Here is an 18945-nt window from a genome sequence, read left to right as displayed (position 1 = left end):
ACCTTTCTCGCCTGGCAACCACAAGTCTATTTTCTGTCTCTGAGTCTGTTCTATTTTGAAGTTAAGTACACTTGTGTCATATTTTAGATTCCACGTGTAAGTGATACCATATGGTATTGTCTTTCTTTTTTTGACTTACTTTGCTTAGTATGATAATCTCTAGTTGCATCCATGTTGCTGCAGATGGTGTTATTTCATTCTTTTTTATGGTTGAATAATATTCCATTTCACATATGTATCACGTCTTCTTTATCCATTCATCTGTTGAAGGACATTTAGGTTATTTCCATATGTTTGTTATTGTGAATAGTGTTGAGAAACAGTTAATTTTAGACTTACTAAAATGACAAGGCAGCTCTATTACAGAGATTGGTTGTTCAAATAACTGATAATCTCTATTATGCAGGATCCAAGGGTGGATTTAGGATAAGGATCATCCACCTGTTGAGAGCAGAACATTGCAAGCATCCTCTGTTATGGGGATTATTGTGAATGTATTCAGAGCTCAGGATAGTTTTTCTAGGAGAAAGCTTTGGAAATGATTTGGAAGGAAGCGTATGGTGAGGGGGTTTCAAGGAATCAGAAGAGAGCTGGGGATGAGAGAACACGGTCAGCAGTGTTTTTAGAGAAGTTTCTGAAGCAAAGGCATCAAGAAAGGTCAGGTTAGAAGATAAATGGAGGAGAGGACAGAGAACAGGCTTGAGAGAGAAGGAATTAGAGTACATCAGTAACAAACCTAGAGAACAGAACAGAGGGTATTAATGGGAGAGGATGAAGGGGTTGAAATAATTTGCAGGCACTAGAGAAGTGTATTATCCCCTGTTAGGGGTTTACAGGTGAGAGGCAAAATAAAAGGCCTATTCTGAGTAAGTTGACTAAATTTTGACAGGTATCCATCCTTTCTTTCTGCATAAAATTATTCATGTCTTTATACCCTCTTTTTTTTTAAACTTATTAATAAGAGGAACTCAAGAAATGAATCTTTTTCATTTACATGTTACAAAAGGCATTCTCCTCTCCTGGGAATTTTATAAGAATATGGTACCACATTTTTATTTTAGTATAATTTAGGATAATATAAAATTTGAAAAATATATTGCAAATGCTTATTAGTACATTGATTAGAAAAATATAATAAAAACATTCTTAGACTCTTCAGAATCTTTCTCTTTGAACTTTTCTTAGTTTTTCAGTAATCAAGTTTTAGAATTACTTATATTAGGTAAGACAGGACTTCATGCAATAGAATGTTTGGTAATTAATTAGAAGCCATGGTCTTGAGGAAGTTGGAGAGAAGAGTCTTTTCTTCTGATGAGACCCTCAAAATCACAGTCCTGTGATTTTAACAGGATAATCAGGATGAATTAGTGAGTTTGTTATATAAAATGAAGTTATTTGGAAACATGGCTGAAAAGGTAATGGGATTTTTGTGGCTGTGATTAATTTAAAATTTTTTTATACCAAAAGCTATGGCATAACATAAAAAGAGACTCTACATAGTCTTGAAATTTCTTCATTCCTTCTGTGAGAAGAGATCAATCATTGGAAACAGAGAACTTTCACTTACAACTAATCTTATGAGTTGGTTTTACAAACACTGGATAAGCAGAATTGTTTCTAAGTAGAACTTATGTGAGGAGGTTGTTAAACTTTCTATCTCAATTTTATTGAATTCTGCTTGATTTTCAATTATCCCTGATTTTCAGATATTCTGGGTTACATGCCAAAATATTCAAAAATTATTTATGTGGCAAGAATTCTGTGTTGCAAATTTACAGACAAATTTACATATGAAAAGAAAGGAATATTTTGGGTACATTAATTCAGAAACATAAGTTTTGGATGAGTTGTTTGCATTTATCAGTTTTAAATATTTTTAGGACTCAAAGCTCTGATGTGAAAATCTTTGCATTCGGTCTGATGGGCACCTTTTTAACATGTTAAAAAGCAAAATCAAGAAATATCTTTTACTGAGTTTATAAATGAAGCTCTTGCTAAGTTAATTATTATGGTTGTAAGCTTATCTGATATATACTAAATATATATAATATTATATATTATAACATATATAACTTAATAAATATTTATTAATATTTTTGATAACAGATATGTTCTAAATTCTTTGGCACAAATATTTTCCTTTCCCTTATGGACTGAGAGACTCCATTCAATAATTTTGAAAGGAAACTGCTCTTTAAAAGATTTGGCTTTAGAATCATTTATAATTTCAGTACTTGTTTTAAAATACTGGATAATTAAAAAAAATAGCACAAGAATATAGATACCCAGTTATTTTATGGGCTCTCCCTAACCACTTTTGGACATGATTTCTTTATTTTCTTTTTATTTGATGTGGATTGGTGAATTGCATTGTTTTAGGCAGATTGCATTTGTAAAGTACTATGCTTATCTATTCATTCCTTCCAGCATAACTCACATCATTTGTTAACTGTTCATTCTGACAAGTAATTAGGGAAAATATTTTTCATAAGCTAAAACTCCATTCCTATTTCACCCTTGGCTTTCATTCTCAATTTATCATTGTATGTTGATGTTGGGTGCTGTATCTTTTGAATTCTGGCCATTATTTTCAGGTTTACAATGTGTAGGAAAAGTCTAAGTTTTTAGAATTTTAAACAAAGTGTGTTAAACTTTTGAAATATTGTAATCATTTTTATCATATTATGGTTTATAGTCTTACAATGGAAGAAAAGCTATTTCCTTTTCCAAAGTGCATTTTGAAATTTATATTAATGATGATTTAAATCTTTTCAAATCACTCAATTCCAAAAGAAGATAGCTCTTTTAGATTTTGTCAATGAATTATTTTCCAAAGGGAGACATGCAAATACAATTTTATATTGATGTGTATTCTGGGGAATAAATGAGATCTAGTGTCTAAGAGTTCACCATTTATTTATATTTTATTTCAAATTCAAAGAAACGCCTCATTAGCAAAATGAGTTTCTTCCATTTGAGGGGAGGTTTAAGGGCTTCCTTTTGTGTAAACGAATAGGACTGTTTGCATAAACGCACGAGTGACAAGAATCCTTTGACAGTTTCACAAATGATGTCCTATGACCCTGTCTATTTCTCTTTCCTCTAGTTAACTTCTCCCACTGCCTCTGAGCAGCTTGCCCGTAAACCACCTGCTTTCTCCTTTGTTTCTCCAACTAATCAGAAAACACCACCTGCCCCAGGCGACCTCGCCAGCGCCTCTGTCCTGGAGGAGTTCCACTCGAGGAGGCTGGATGCCCGCGGGGCCCTGGTGGAAGAAACAACCACGTACTTTCAAACTTCCGCTCACTCTGCACCTTTTTTTGCACCGAAGGGCACGTCCTCGACGTCACAGGTCCCCCAACCCGCTCAGTTATCAGGGTCTCCTTCATCCAGTCCAAGCACAGCACAGCAAAACCCGGGGCAGACTTCTGAAGTCCTCAAGAAGACGGTCACCTCGAACGTCCTTAGTCCCAGAGAGAGTCCGAGAGCCTCTTCTCCTTCACCAGCCTCCGGTGCTTCTCTGAAGTCGAGTGCAGCCTCCTACATCCCCGTGCGCATCGTCACGCACTCGCTCTCGCCGAGTCCCAGAGCTTTCCCCTCCCCTTTCCACGGCTCCTCCTCCACGGTCTGTAGCCAAGCGTCCTCCAGCGGGAGCCTCTCGAGGTCAGGGGTGAAACCCCCGGTGCCCTCCAGGCTTTCCGTCCTCACCGCCATCCTGAAGTCCAGCCCTTCTCACCAAAGGCCCCTCTCCCCGGCCTCCTGTCCCACCTTCTCTCTCAACTCCCTGGCTTCCTCCACGCTCACGCTTGATCAAAAAGTCAAACAAACCCCACCCACACCTAAGAAATCCCTCTCAAGTTGCTCCCTGCGATCAGGGTCTCCAGAGCAAAGGGAAAACCCGGTTTCCGACCTCAGCCAGCCATCCTTCCCCTTTCCTTCTCCCACCAAAGCTGCACCCCCTCCCCAGGCATCGGCCCTTTCTCCCCCAAAACAGGGCGGTAGCAGCTTCGCTTCTGTGATTGTAGAGAAAATGCCATCCCCGACTCTGAAGAGCAGCCCAGTGACTTCCCAGCTGCAAACTGGTACCTCCAGCTCTGTGGGTCTGCCTCCCGTCCCTCCAAGCTTTTCTCCTCTGTCTTCGAAAGGCAGACAGGATGCTGACCCCAGAGGCCCGGGAAAGCCCAGGGATATCTGCTCACATGCCTCTACATCACCTTCCTCCACATCGTCTTCTGTGTCTCCTCCCACTAACCCAAGGGCCATGCTCTCCTCACCAGAGAGACGCTACCATCCGTCCCCAGCTCTTTCAAACCTGATAAACCGATCTAAGAGCGCACAAGCGCCGGTCTCTAGCCAAGGGCAGGCTCCGTCTACTCCACCCCCAGCCCCTGTCTCCAGCTCCAGCTCTGCCTCTCTTCCCTGTCTGGGGTCCTCTGCTCTCCCCCTGGCTAATCCTCCCACAAAAACACACCAGCTCAGTCCCTCCACGCTGCACCCAAATCTTTCCCTGCCTTCAAGACTTGGGAAATCCGAAAGCTCTATATCTGACCACAGATCATCTGTCTCAGCTCCGTCACCTCCCTTCTGTCTAACAAGAACCAAGGAGCTGAGTTCACCTTGTGCATTGTCCATGTCAGCAGGCCCTGAGAATAAGAAACCCAAGGTATTTCTTTTGCACGTTGCATGGTGCATGCTTCTTTTGAAAATAGAAGAATTTTTTTCCAGGGGAAAATCAATGATTATGATATTCATTCTGCTCCTACAAGGAGGTAGTGCAAGAGGATGTAAGACTTGGTGTATTTGAATGTGTGGATGAACTATAATCTGTTTAAAATTGTGCATGTTTCTGAAAACCTCTTTGATTTTGCAAATCCTCTTATGGTAACTTTTTATATCTATGGCCTTAAGGGCATTTTTTTCCCGGGCATAATGAGTTATATTATTGATCCCACAGACGGAATTTAGAGCAGTTAGATGAGATTTGGGAATATGATACATTTATGATTTATTTAATAACATGAACCGTATTATCTACCAAGATATCCTGTACTGATAGAATAGTAGATAGGATTAGTGTAAAATGGAATTTTATATGTCAAGCCCCAAATGATTGTGAAATCAATTTGAAAACTTTCTATTTCTTTTGCTGGCATTTATTTATTATTATTAATTTTTTCCCCTTCTACAATGTTCATTTCTTCATTGTTTTCCATAAACCTCAAGCTAAATCAATATGTATTTAGTTATATATTAATATGTATATGGCAAAATAGAATAGAAATTTCCTTTGTATGTGAAAATTATTTGCTTTATTCTAAACACTAAATCGGAGAAGGCAATGGCACCCCACTCCAGTGCTCTTGCCTGGAAAATCCCATGGATGGAGGAGCCTGGTAGGCTGCAGTCCATGGGGTCGCTAATAGTCGGACACGACTGAGCGACTTCACTTTCACTTTTCACTTTCATGCATTGGAGAAGGAAATGGCGACCCACTCCAGTGTTCTTGCCTGGAGAATCCCAGGGATGGGGGAGCCTGGTGGGCTGCCATCTCTGGAGTCACACAGAGTTGGACACGACTGAAGTGACTTAGCATAGCAAATACTAAATATATAGTGATTATAAAATACAGAAAGAGTGGACAGGCTGGGTATAGGGAAATAGAATTAAGAGAGGAGAAATATTGACTTTTAAATCCTCCGACATAACCTGTTGAACAAGGATGTGGATCAGCATCTATTTTAATATGAGAAGGGAAACATTTGAAGGAGTTACCCATAGCATTCATGGTTCATTTGTTCTGGAAGAAGGCACCTCTGCCCTAGAATGGCACCTCTACCAGCTTCCCAGCTGTTCCCATGTAACTTAGGATGTGGAGTTTATCTGTGGTTAGATAGAAAGCTTAGAATCCAGTCATTATTATACATGTGAAATAAAATTATGAAAGTGCCTGTATTTAGAAAGGGATTGGGATTTTCAGTTCAGTGTGTTGAAATAACACCATTAGAGCATCCAGGTTGATTCCATGGAGATTGTGTTCAATTCTATCTCTGTTGGGGTGGTGAACTAATCATGGGAAAGATCAAAGAGCCACATGATCTTATATTAACAAGATCTTAACCTATTAAGGTTACAATATGATTCACCTTAAAAAGCGTGCATGAGGCATCTACTGTATGCCCACCGCTATACTAGCTTTTTAGAGGATGTGTGTTTTATTTTTAAGGAAGAGATAATCCTTTGTCTTAAAAAACAAATTTTATGTAGCAGAAAAGCATACATGTATATGAGTTTCCCAGGTGGCATTAGTGGTAAAGAACCCTCCTGCCAATGCAGGAAACAGACGCGGGTTATATCCCTGGGTCAGAAGACCCCCGGAGAAGGAAATGACAACCCACTCCAGTATTCTTGCCTGGAGAATTCCATGGACAGAGGAGCCTGGTAGGGTACAGTCCATAGGATCACAAAGGGCTGGACACAACTGAAGCGACTTAGCATGCATGCAAGCATACATATATATACATAATGTGGAGAAGCTGTAGAGACTTAGTAAATTTACAGTAAACCTAGAAAATAAGGACAAGGCAATATTAACAGTATAATACAGATTATGTATAAAATTATAAAAGTTCACTGAATTCAGAGAATATTATTATGGGATATGGTTAGTGAGGTACATTGTCATAAATGTTGGAAGATTTATGTTCCAATGTTTAGGATTTAGCTTAATGAAGAGGAAAGCAGTTGGCATTTCAGAAATGTTAAACAACCTGACCAAATATACAGAAGATGGTCCCAGGTGAATGTATGTGGACACATAAGAATACTGGTCTTATCATCAACTAGTGATAATACCAATGATAATTACAGAAACAGAGATCAAATACTCTCTGTGAATCATGAACCATCACAGTAGTTACACAAAGCAGTTAAAATTTAATTAGAAGAGACTATGTCTGTTATTTTTGTTATGACTGTGTAAGATTGGCCGTATTATTTTCTCCATTCTCTGTACTAAGAAACTGTTGTTCAATGAATAGCTTGCTCAGGTAATGTTTCTTATGCTGACTGAGATGACATTTATATTAATTGAAGTCTACGGAATCTTGAAGCCATTTTTTTAAAAACTGAGATTTATTGCAACAAAGCAGTAACTCATATACATTATAATTTTAGCCTGATTTATTAATTCTTAGGAAGGAAATCATCATTATGAGATGATGATTAGAATGATCAATTGATATAATATTTGGATCATTTTAAAATATATTTTTCCAGATTATGAAGTCCTTCTATTTTAAAAAGCAAATGAGATGGAAAAAATCTTTTACCCTAATTCTAAATTTGAAAAAGTGGTTTATTTGAAGTAAATGAGCTGGTGGTTATTTTTTCAATACATATATGTTATTATGGAATTCACTTGTGATGTATTAAAAAAAAAACCTGGTGATTTAAACATTACCTTTTCCTGAATTTATTGACAATGATCTCTTATACCACACTGCATTATACTTAAATTATTCTTTACCTTTGTGAAAAGTAGTTTTACTCCACTGGCTTCTTTAGAGAGTTTCTGTTAATGGCACCCCACTCCAGTACTTTTGCCTGGAAAATCCCATGGACAGAGGAGCCTGGTAGGCTGCAGTCCATGGGGTCCCTAGGAGTCAAAGAGAACTGAGTGACTTCACTTTCACTTTTCACTTTCATGCATTGGAGAAGGAAATGGCAACCCACTCCAGTGTTCTTGCCTGGAGAATCCCAGGGATGGGGGAGCCTGGTGGGCTGCCGTCTCTGGGGTCGCACAGAGTCGGACACGACTGAAGTGACTTAGCAGCTGCTTTGTTTATGTTTTGCCCTGTTTTTGAAGAGTTGGAAGAGGATGAGCCTGAAGGGAGTTCTGATAAAATCTTTTTGTCCTAAAATCAAGTTTTTCGATGACCTTTTCCTCCACAGCTCACTTACTACTCCCAGTATTGAAGAATTCTTGGCATTTGCTTTATTTATTCCTGTTTAGTTTCTTTATTTCCAAGTTCATATAATTCAAGCTTATAGAAATGCATGATAAAATTTGATGAACTGTATTAAAATATGAAGAGTGGTTATAATTTATCCATTTTTATCTGTTTCTTTGAACAGAAAAATGTTTCATATAATGGATAAAATTTATAATAACTTCTGATAAATTAGTTTCTCTTGAATAATACTCTTCTTTATCATATTTATTTCCTCCTTTTTTTTTTTTTTTGCTATTATCTCTCTAGGTAAAAATCAGCCTGTGTGTGTGTGTGTGTGTGTGTATATATATATGTGTGTGTGTATATATATATATATATATATATATATATATATATATGTATATATATCGGAGAAGGCAATGGCACCCCACTCCAGTACTCTTGCCTGGAAAATCCCATGGACAGAGAAGCCTGGTAGGCTGCAGTCCATGGGGTCGCTAAGAGTCGGACACGACTGAGCAACTTCACTTTCACTTTTCACTTTCATGCATTGGAGAAGGAAATGGCAACCCACTCCAGTGTTCTTGCCTGGAGAATCCCAGGGACGAGGGAGCCTGGTGGGCTACCGTCTATGGGGTCACACAGAGTTGGACACGACTGAAGTGACTTAGCATAGCATAGCATATGTATGTATATACATATATATATATGAAAGAAAGTAAAGTGAAGTTGCTCAGTTGTGTCCGACTCTTTGCGACCGTATGGTCTGTAGCCTACCATTCCCCTCCATCCGTGGGGATTCTCCAGGCAAGAATACTGGAGTGGGTTGCCATGTTCTTCTCCAGGGGATCTTCCCAACCCAGGGATCGAAACTGGGTATCCTGCATTGCAGGCAGACTCATTACCATCTGAGCCACCAGGGAATCCCTATATATATAAATAGATCAGATCAGATCAGTCGCTCAGTCGTGTCCGACTCTTTGCGACCCCATGAATCGCAGCACGCCAGGCATCCCTGTCCATCACCAACTCCCAGAGTTCACTGAGACTCACGTCCATCGAGTCAGTGATGCCATCCAGCCATCTCATCCTCTGTCGTCCCCTTCTCCTCCTGCCCCCAATCCCTCCCAGCATCAGAGTCTTTTCCAATGAGTCAACTCTTCACATGAGGTGGCCAAAGTACTGGACTTTCAGCTTTAGCATCATTCCTTCCAAAGAAATCCCAGGGCTGATCTCCTTCAGAATGGACTGGTTGGATCTCCTTGCAGTCCAAGGGACTCTCAAGAGTCTTCTCCAACACCACAGTTCAAAAGCATCAATTCTTCGGCACTCAGCCTTCTTCACAGTCCAGCTCTCACATCCATACATGACCACAGGAGAAACCATAGCCTTGACTAGACGAACATTTGTTAGCAAAGTAATGTCTTTGCTTTTGAATATGCTATCTAGGTTGGTCATAACTTTCCTTCCAAGGAGTAATATATAAACTTGAGTATAAAAAGTTCTTTAAAATGAACACTGATGGATACTGGAAGAGATAAAGCTTACCCCAATTCTCAGTTTCTTTTGATGTTTGACTAGCTTTGCTTAAATTGCTAAGATTATTTTATGGATTGATAGGAGGAAATAGACAAAAGCTTCAGGATATCAAATAATTTCTGTGTTTTTTGGAGTTTATTATCTCTCTCTTTCCACTGTGGTTCTAACCTGAGCACAGAACGCTCTTTGAAGTCAAAGAGTTTCAGATTTAAATCAGCTTCCCTCAGTGCCAGATCCCAAGAGGAGAGTGGTCCTATAATATGGAAGACGATCAAATTAAAATATCAGTGCCTAGAAGGTATTAGTTCCAAGCCTGGGCTGTATTCTCCTTTGATATGAAAATAAAATGGAACAGCTGGATAATGCTGAGCTAAATTCAGGGGTAAGACATGTTTGATATTTCTTTCTCATAGAACCTGAAGGTTCTGAGTCTATATAATGTAATGGCTATATTTTAATTTCAGATATGGTTGAAAATACTACTTTACATTATAATCATGGCCCTAGACAGGATGGGTGTCTCCTTAAATGTTGCTCCCACGGCTCTTTGGTCAACATGTGTATTGTTGGAGACCTTGCTTTTCGCCTTGGGAAAGCCTGAATATCAGAAAGCTAATACACAGAGTTGTATTTGGGCTTCTAATATATTTGCCTTCACTTATAAAATAGTTTATATTTTTCTCCTAGTGGGTTATCCTGGCATTCCATATGGAAATTTGGGATGGTCATTATATCAAAAACTCATTCATTTTGCCCCTCACTGATGATGGTCCACAGCTCTGTGAGGGTCCAGTGGTGTGGCTGCCCTGGCCTGAATGCTCTCTGGGCACATAGCTTATTTAGATAATCATTTGGGAGCTTTTTGATATTTCCTGAACTTTTATAGCTGATGTTTCATTTATAAACTCTCATTCCTTTGAGGCATCATAATATTTCCAAATATATCACACTGGAAACTTGGTGGTAAGCTTCCATGCGACTTTCTCCATTTCTGCTGATCCTCATGTAATCTGGGAAACAAACAATATGAAATGTACCTCCATGAGGAAAAATGGTTAATCTGGGTTCAAAACAAATCACTCATTCCTACAGTCAGTATGTATCACGTGCTTATTATGTATACCTTTCAAAGTTGTGAAGATGTTGAACCAACATTGCACTAAATGCCTGCTGGAAGAACATTTACAATCTACGGGGAGAGAGAAATGACCCTCCTCCTCAATTAGTATATTTTCTTGTCTATGAGAAGATCATAAGTGGTATGGAGAAAAGTCTATCAGGGCAAGAGGTGGTGGTTTTCATAAATTTATATTGGGTGATGCAGATAGGTTTCTTTGAGAGGGCGACATCTGTGGATGTGATGCTTCTTGAGAGAATGTAGTCAGGAAAAATTCCTAAGGCCACAGACCACCGGGCCGGTACAAAGAATGGATAGGGAGCCAGTGTGGCAAAAGTAGAGTGAGTAGGGGAAGCTGAGGCTGTCAGAGGGAGATGTAACTGGGAGAGCTTGGTCCTATGAGGACTTGTGGACCACTTCTAAGTTTTCAATATATTTTAATTTATTTTTACTGATGCATAGTTGATTTACAATATTGTGTTAGTTTCAGATGTACAACAAAGTGATTCAGTACATATATACACATACGGTGTTTTCCAGATTCTCTTCCCTTATAGATTATCATAAGATGTTTAGCACAATTCAGTTCAGTTCAGTTCAGGCACTCAGTCGTGTCCGACTCTTTGTGACCCCATGAACCACAGCACACCAGGCCTCTTTGTCCATCACCAATTCCCGGAGTCTACCCAAACTCATGTCCATTGAGTCAGTGATGCCATCCAACCATCTCATCCTCTGTTGTCCCCTTATCCTCCTGCCTTCAATCTTTCCCAGCATCAAGGTCTTTTCAAATGAGTTAGCTCTTCGCATCAGGTGGCCAAAATATTGGAATTTCAGCTTCAAAATCAGTCCTTCCAATTTCCTTTAGGATGGACTGGTTGTATCTCCTTGCAATCCAAGGGACTCTCAAGAGTCTTCTCCAACAGCACAGTTCAAAAGCATCAATTCCGCACTCAGCTTTCTTCACAGTCCAACTCTCACATCCATACATGACTACTGCAAAAACCATAGCCTTGACTAGACGGACCTTTGTCGACAAAGTAATGTCTCTGCTTTTTAATATGCTGTCTAGGTTGGTCATAACTTTCCTTCCAAGGAGTAAGCATCTTTTAACTTCCTGGCTGCAATCACCATCTGCAGTGATTTTGGAGCCCAGAAAAATAAAGTAGGCCACTGTTTCCACTGTTTCCCCATCTATTTCCCATGAAGTGATGGGTCCAGATGCCATGATCTTAGTTTTCTGAATGTTGAACTTTAAGTCAACTTTTTCACTCTCCTCTTTCACTTTCATCAAGAGGCTTTTTAGTTCTTTCACTTTCTACCATAAGGGTGTTGTCATCTGCATATCTGAGGTTACTGATATTTCTCCCAGCAATCTTGATTCCAGCTTGCACTTCATCCAGCCCAGCGTTTCTCATGATGTACTCTGCATAGAAGTTAAATAAGCAGGGTGACAACATACAGCCTTGACATACTCCTTTTCCTATTTGGAACCAGTCTGTTGTTCCATGTCCAGTTCTAACTGTTGCTTCTTGACCTGCATATAGGTTTCTCAAGAGGCAGGTCAGGTGGTCTGGTATTCCCATCTCTTGAAGAATTTTCCACAGTTTATTGTGATCAACACAGTCAAAGGCTTTGGCATAGTCAATAAAGCAGAAATAGATCTTTTTCTGGAACTCTCTTTCTTTTTTGATGATCCAGCTGATGTTGGCAATTTGATCTCTGGTTCCTCTGCCTTTTCTAAAACCAGCTTGAACATCTGGAAGTTCATGGTTCACATATTGCTGAAGCCTGGCTTGGAGAATTTTGAGCATTACTTTACTAGTGTGTGAGATGAGTGCAATTGTGCGAGTTTGAGCATTCTTTGGCATTGCCTTTCTTTGGGATTGGAATGAAAACTGACCTTTTCTAGTCCTGTGGCCACTGTTGAGTTTTCCAAATTTGCTGACATATTGAGTTCAGCACTTTCACAGCATCATCTTTTAGGATTTGAAATAGCTCAACTGGAATTCCATCACCTCCACTAGCTTTGTTCATAGTGATACTTCCTAAGACCCTCTTGACTTCACATTCCAGGATGTCTGGCTCTAGGTGAGTGATCACACCGTTGTGATTATCTGGGTCATGAAGATCTTTTTTGTATAGTTCTTCTATGCATTCTTGCCACCTCTTCTCAATATCTTCTGCTTCTGTTAGGTCCATACCATTTCTGTCCTTTATTGAGCCCCTCTTTGCATGAAATGTTCCCTTGGTATCTCTAATTTTCTTGAAGAGATCTCTAGTCTTTCCTATTCTATTGTTTCCCTCTATTTCTTTGCACTGATCGTTGAGGAAGGGCTTTCTTATCTGTCCTTGCTATTCTTTGTAACTCTGCTTTCAGATGGGTATATCTTTCCTTTTCTCCTTTGCTTTTCGCTTCTTTTCTTTCACAGCTATTTGTAAGGCCTCCTCAGACAGCCATTTTGCTTTTTTTGCATTTTGCTTTTTTGGGGATGATCTTGATCCCTGTCTCCTGTACAATGTCATGAACCTCCGTCCATAGTTCATCAGGCACTCTGTCTATCAGATCTAGTCTCTTAACTCTATTTCTCACTTCCACTATATAATCATAAGGAATTTGATTTAGGTCATACCTGAATGGTCTAGTGGTTTCCCCTATTTTCTTCAGTTTAAGTCTGAATTTGGCAATAAGTTCATGATCTGAGCCACAGTCAGCTCCTGGTCTTGTTTTTGCTGACTGTATAGAGCTTCTCCATTTTTGGCTGCAAAGAATATAATCAATCTGATTTTGGTGTTGACCATCTGGTGATGTCCATGTGTAGAGTCATCTCTTGTGTTGTTGGAAGAGGGTGTTTGCTATGACCACTGTGTTTTCTTGGAAAAACTGTATTAGATTTGCCCTGCTTCATTCTGTATCCAAGGCCAAATTTGCCTGTTACTGCAGGTTTTTCTTGACTTTCTACTTTTGCATTCCAATCCCCTATAATGAAAAGGACATCGTTTTTGGGTGTTAGTTCTAGAAGATCTTGTAGGTCTTCATAGAGCCGTTCAACTTCAGCTTCTTCAGTGTTACTGATTGGGGCATAGACTTGGATTACTGTGATACTGAATGGTTTGCCTTGGAAACGAACAGAGATCATTCTGTCGTTTTCGAGATTGCATCCAAGTACTGCATTTTGGACTCTTTGCTATGCTAAATCATTGATGTTTAACTTGAGTAAGTCGGGAAACCACTGGAATGTTTTATATTTTAAATTTATTTAATTTTTCCTGGAGTGTAGTTGCTTTACAAAGTTGTGTTAGTGTCTACTGTACAGCAGGGGGAATCAGCTACGCATAGACATATTGCTGTTGCTGTTTAGGCACTGAGTGAAGTCTGACCCTTCTCGACCCCGTGGCCTATAGCCCGCACAAGGTTCCTCTGTCCGTGGGATTTCCCAGGCAAGAATACTGGAGAGGGTCGTCATTTTCTTCTCCAGGGGATCTTCCTGGCTCAGGGACACAACCCACGTCTTCTGCATTGCAGGCAGATTCTTTACCACTGAGCCGCCTGGGAAGTCACACATATACATATATAACCCATCTTCTTTTTGATTTCCTTCCCATTGAAGTCAACACATAGCATTGAGTCGAGTTCCCTATGCTATACAATAGGTTCTCATTAGTTAGTTTTGTATCCTATACCTATCAATAGTGTATATATACGTCAATCCCAATCTCCCAATTCATCCCACCCCCCTTCCCCACTTGGTATCCTTATATTTGTTTTCTATGTCTGTCTCTATCTCTGCTTTGCAAATAAGATCATCTGTACCATTTTTGTAGATTCCACTTGTACATTTTAATATATTTAATATAAAAAGTGTTTGTCTTTCTCTTTGTGACTTACTTGACTCCGTGTATCAGTCTCTAGGTCCATCCACATCTCTACAAATGACCCAGTTTCATTCATTTGACACAATTCAATCTATCTGGCTGCTGTGCTGTGACCATTAGAGGGTGAGAGGGAAAATGGAAGACCTTAGGAAGCTGTTGCAACCACCTGGGGGTGGGGGAGTGATGGACGATGGTGGCTTTGGTGGCAGTGAAGGAGAAGATAATATTTCTGGGTATATTTTGTAGGTAGATTAGCAAACATTCAGCCATGATCAAAGCCAGCTGTATGTAAAATGTCATTAAAATAGCTGATACTAGACATGGGTATCTTTTTGTTTCCTTTTTCTCTTTTCGTCTCACTGTCTTCTCCTCCACCTCCTCCACCTTGGCACCTTTCTGGGGATTCTAGGTTTTCACGATTGTCACATCCCTGCTATCTCAGAACTAACTAATTCTGTATCCCATTTTGCTTCTCTTCAGCTAGCTTTTCCAAACTCATCTTAGGAAGGATTCACACTCAAATGACAATGATTGACCAAAGCCCTAGTTTCTTACTCCTCAGGGAGTTTTGCATTTTTACTAAGGGATGATTGTGCAATTTAACTCAAAGAGACTTTTCTAAGACTTGAACAGCAGATGAGGAATTAAAATTTTTTTTTATACCTCCTGAATCTTATTGTAATTTTTAATGAAATGTTTCAATTTAAGTCAACAAATATTTGCTGAACATTTGTTCTTTGCCAGCTTGGTACTAGGTGTTGGAAATAATATAAAATCTCTCCTCTAAATGGCCTATGAGGCTAATACGGATGGCAGAATCTTGTAATGCAATGAAATAAATGCTATACACTTGCTAGAAACACACAAAAATAAATCGGCCATGGAGAAGGGACCTGGGAAGAACTGTCCGGGGAACTTCTCCTAGTAGCTTGCAGCCTCTCTGCCTGGCCGTTATCTACAGCCAGCCTGCTCTGCCCACAGCACTTCAGTTATCAGGCTCAGTGTGGACCTTGTGTTCTGCCAGTGATTCAGATGTAAGGGACGTGTCTGGGCAGCCTCCTCCTGTGAATTGGATCAGGATTGGCTTGAGCTTTTGTCTCAGGGAGACGCTAACCAGGGCAGTGTAAACAGGGTCCCTGAGGAGCAGGAAGCAGACATTCGGAGTGATGCTCTCAGCCATGTGATGCATGCTTCTAGACAGAGAAGCTGACTGTACTGAAAGTGTAACCATAAGTTCAAATCCCTGATTCTCAAGGCAAGTAGCACAGTTTGTTCTGAGGTCACATAGCTCTTTATTACTAGAGTCTGTGGTGAATTTAACATGTCAGTGATGGGGGGTGCAGGCTTCCCTGGTGGCTCAGACAGTAAAGAATCTGCCTACAGTGCAGGAGACCTGGGTTCAATCCCTGGGTCAGGAACATCCACTGGAGAAGGGAATGGCTACCCACTCCAGTATTCTAGCCTGGGAAAGCTCACGGACCGAAGAGCCTGGTGGGCTACAGTCTATGGACTACAGAGTTGGGCACAGCTGAGTGACTGACACTTTTACCTGGGCTTCCCAGGTGGCGCTAGTGGTAAAGAACCTGCCTGCTAATGCAGGAGGTGTAAGAGACACAGGTTCGGTCTCTGGGTTGGGAAGATTCGTTGGAGGAGGGCGTGGCAATCCACTCCAGTATTCTTGCCTGGAGAATCCCATAGACACAAGAACCTGGCAGGTTACAATCCATAGGGTCGCACAAACTCGGACACAGCTGAAGTGACTTAGCACACACACACGCGCACACAATGAAGGGGTGATGGTAACAACAGTGGTGGGAAATATTTTCTGAAGGGGAAGGGTGCTCTTGCTATCCTCATCTTCACACCCAGGATTTATGTTGCAATATCTAGCATTGCCTCTAAATAGAATTAACTCTGATAAACTTGCTTACAAAATACCAGTTCTTTTTTTAAACCTAAACTTTGCCCTGCACCTGTCATGTAGTAGATATTTAAGAAATATTTATTGAATGATGGCTGAAAGCATAGATTGTAAATTGAAGAGATATAATAGTTATCATTGAATTTTTTTTGCTGGATTCAAAATCAGCCTAGTTGGTTCTACCTTGTATGATTTGTTAATGGTGATTCCAGTCTGTAATATTACAGCCTATTATTATTATTTGAGTTATAATAACAGTGATTGGAGTGATTTGTAATTTTAAACCAAAGAAGAGAACTCAATATATTTGATTTAATACCTGGAAGCCTTGAAATGCTGAAAAAGAAATATGTTCCAAATTAGAATATTGTTAAGAAAACACAGAGGAAATATAGTGAACGTAAAAGGCATCTCTTATGGCAATAAGAGTCAGTGATGCTATCTAACCATCTCATCTGTTGCTGCCCCCTTCTCCTTTTGCCTTTGATCTTTCCCAGAATCAGGGTCTTTTCAAAAGTGTTGGCTCTTCTCAACAGGTGGCCAAAGTATTGGAGCTTCAACTTCAGCATCAGTCCTTACAATGAATATTCAAGACTTATTTCCTTTAGGATTGACTGGTTTGATTTCCTTGGAGTCCAAGGGACAATCAAGAGTCTTCTCCAGCACCACAGTTCAAAAGCTTCAATTCTTCTGTGCTCAGCCTTCTTTATGGTCCAACTCTCACAATCTGTACATGACTACTAGAAAAACCGTAGCTTTGACTAGATGCACCTTTGTTGGCAAAATGATGTCTCTGCTTTTTAATATGCTCTCTAGGTTTGTCATACCTTTTCTTCCAAGGAGCCAGCGTCTTTTAATTTCATAGCTGCACTCACCATTTGCAGTGATTTTTGGGTCCAAGAAAATAAAATTGGTCACTGTTTCCACCTTTTCCCAATATATTTGCCATGAAGTGATTGGACAAGATGCCGTTAGTTTTCTTAATGTTGAGTTTCAAGCCAGCTTTTTCACTCTTCTCTTTCACCTTCATTAAGAGGCTCTTTAGTTTATCTTCACTTTCTGCCATTCAGTTCAGTTCAGTTCAGTTGCTTAGTCGTGTGAGATTCTTTGCAACCCCATAGACTGAGCACGCCAGGCTTTCCTATCCATCATCAACTCCCGGAGCTTGCTCAAACTCATGTCCATTGAGTCAGTGATGCCAACCAACCATTTCATCCTCTGTCGTCCCCTTATCCTCCCACCTTCAATCTTTCCTAGCCTCAGAGTCTTTTCTAATGACTCAGTTCTTCATATCAGGTGGCCAAAGTATTGAAGTTTCAGCTTCAACATCAGTACTTCCAATGAATATTCAGGACTGATCTCCTTTAGGATGGACTGGTTGGATCTTCTTGCAATCCAAGAGACTCTCAAGAGTCTTCTCCAACATCACAGTTCAAAAGCATCAATTCTTCAGTGCTCAGCTTTCTTTATAGTCCAACTCTCATCCATACATGTCTACTGGAAAAACTATAGCCTTGACTAGACAGACCTTTGTTGGCAAAGTAATGTCTCTGCTTTTTAATACCTGTCTAGCTTGGTCATAGCTTTTCTTCCACGGAACAAACATCTTTTAATTTCACGGCTTCAGTCACCACTTGCAGTGATTTTGGAACCCAAGAAAATAAAGTCTGTCATTGTTTCCACTGCTTCCCCATCTATTTGCCATGAAGTGATGGGACCAGATGCCATGATCTAAGTTTTTGAATGTTGAGTTTTAAGCCAGCTTTTCCAAATCAAGAGGCTCTATAGTTCCTCTTCACTTTTTGCCTTAAGGGTGGTATCATCGCATATCTGAGGTTATTATTTCTCCTGGCAATCTTGATTCCACCTTGTGCTTCATCCAGCCTGGCATTTCGCATGATATACTCTGCATATAAGTTAAATAAGCAGAGTGAAAATATACAGTCTTGATGTTTCCCAATTTGGAACCAGTCTGTTGTTCCATGTCCGGTTCTAACTGTTGCTTCTTGACCTGCATACAGGTTTCTCAGGAGGCAGGTCAGGTGGTCTGGTATTCCCACATCTTTCAGAATTTTCCACAGTTTGTTGTGACCTACACAGTTAAAGGCTTTGGCATAATCAATAAAACAGAAATAGATGTTTTTCTGGAATTCCCTTGCTTTTTCTATGATCCAGTGGATGTTAGCAATTTGATCTCTGGTTCTGCCTTTTCTAAATCCAGCTTGAACATCCGGAAGTTCATGGTTCACGTACTGTTGAGGCCTGGCTTGGAGAATTGTGAGCCTTACTTTGCTAGTGTGTGAAATGAGTGCAATTGTGCGGTAGCTTGAGCATTCTTTGGCATTGCCTTTCTTTAGGATTGAAATGAAAAGTGACCTTTTCCAGTCCTGTGACCGCTGCTGAGTTTTCCAAATTTGCTGGCATATTGAGTGCAGCACTTTCACACCATTGTCTTTTAGGAATTGAAATAGTTCAACTGGAATCCCATCACCTCCACTAGCTTTGTTCGTGGTGATGCTTCCTAAGACCCAGTTGACTTC

The 18945-nt window shown here is 40.0% G+C and overlaps 1 protein-coding gene across 19 annotated transcripts in view; it reads left to right on the top strand.

The window, feature by feature from the left end:
* The window catches only part of MLIP (muscular LMNA interacting protein), a 295821-nt gene that overhangs the window by 164476 nt on the left and 112400 nt on the right, over positions 1-18945 (top strand). For 18 of the 19 annotated variants that reach the window (XM_061397834.1, XM_061397826.1, XM_061397832.1 and 15 more), the window contains one exon: positions 3107-4663. The exons of the other annotated variant lie outside the window; for it this stretch is intronic. In XM_061397834.1, the coding sequence (XP_061253818.1) occupies positions 3107-4663 (1557 nt within the window). The remainder of the gene's footprint in view (positions 1-3106; positions 4664-18945) is intronic. 19 annotated transcript variants of the gene reach the window in all.

Source organism: Bos javanicus, chromosome 23 (assembly GCF_032452875.1).
Source record: "Bos javanicus breed banteng chromosome 23, ARS-OSU_banteng_1.0, whole genome shotgun sequence".
In the NCBI taxonomy this organism is placed as follows: Eukaryota; Metazoa; Chordata; class Mammalia; order Artiodactyla; family Bovidae; genus Bos; species Bos javanicus.
The sequence above is the reverse complement of the archived record's forward strand: the minus strand, read 5'-3'. Positions and strand labels throughout refer to the sequence as shown.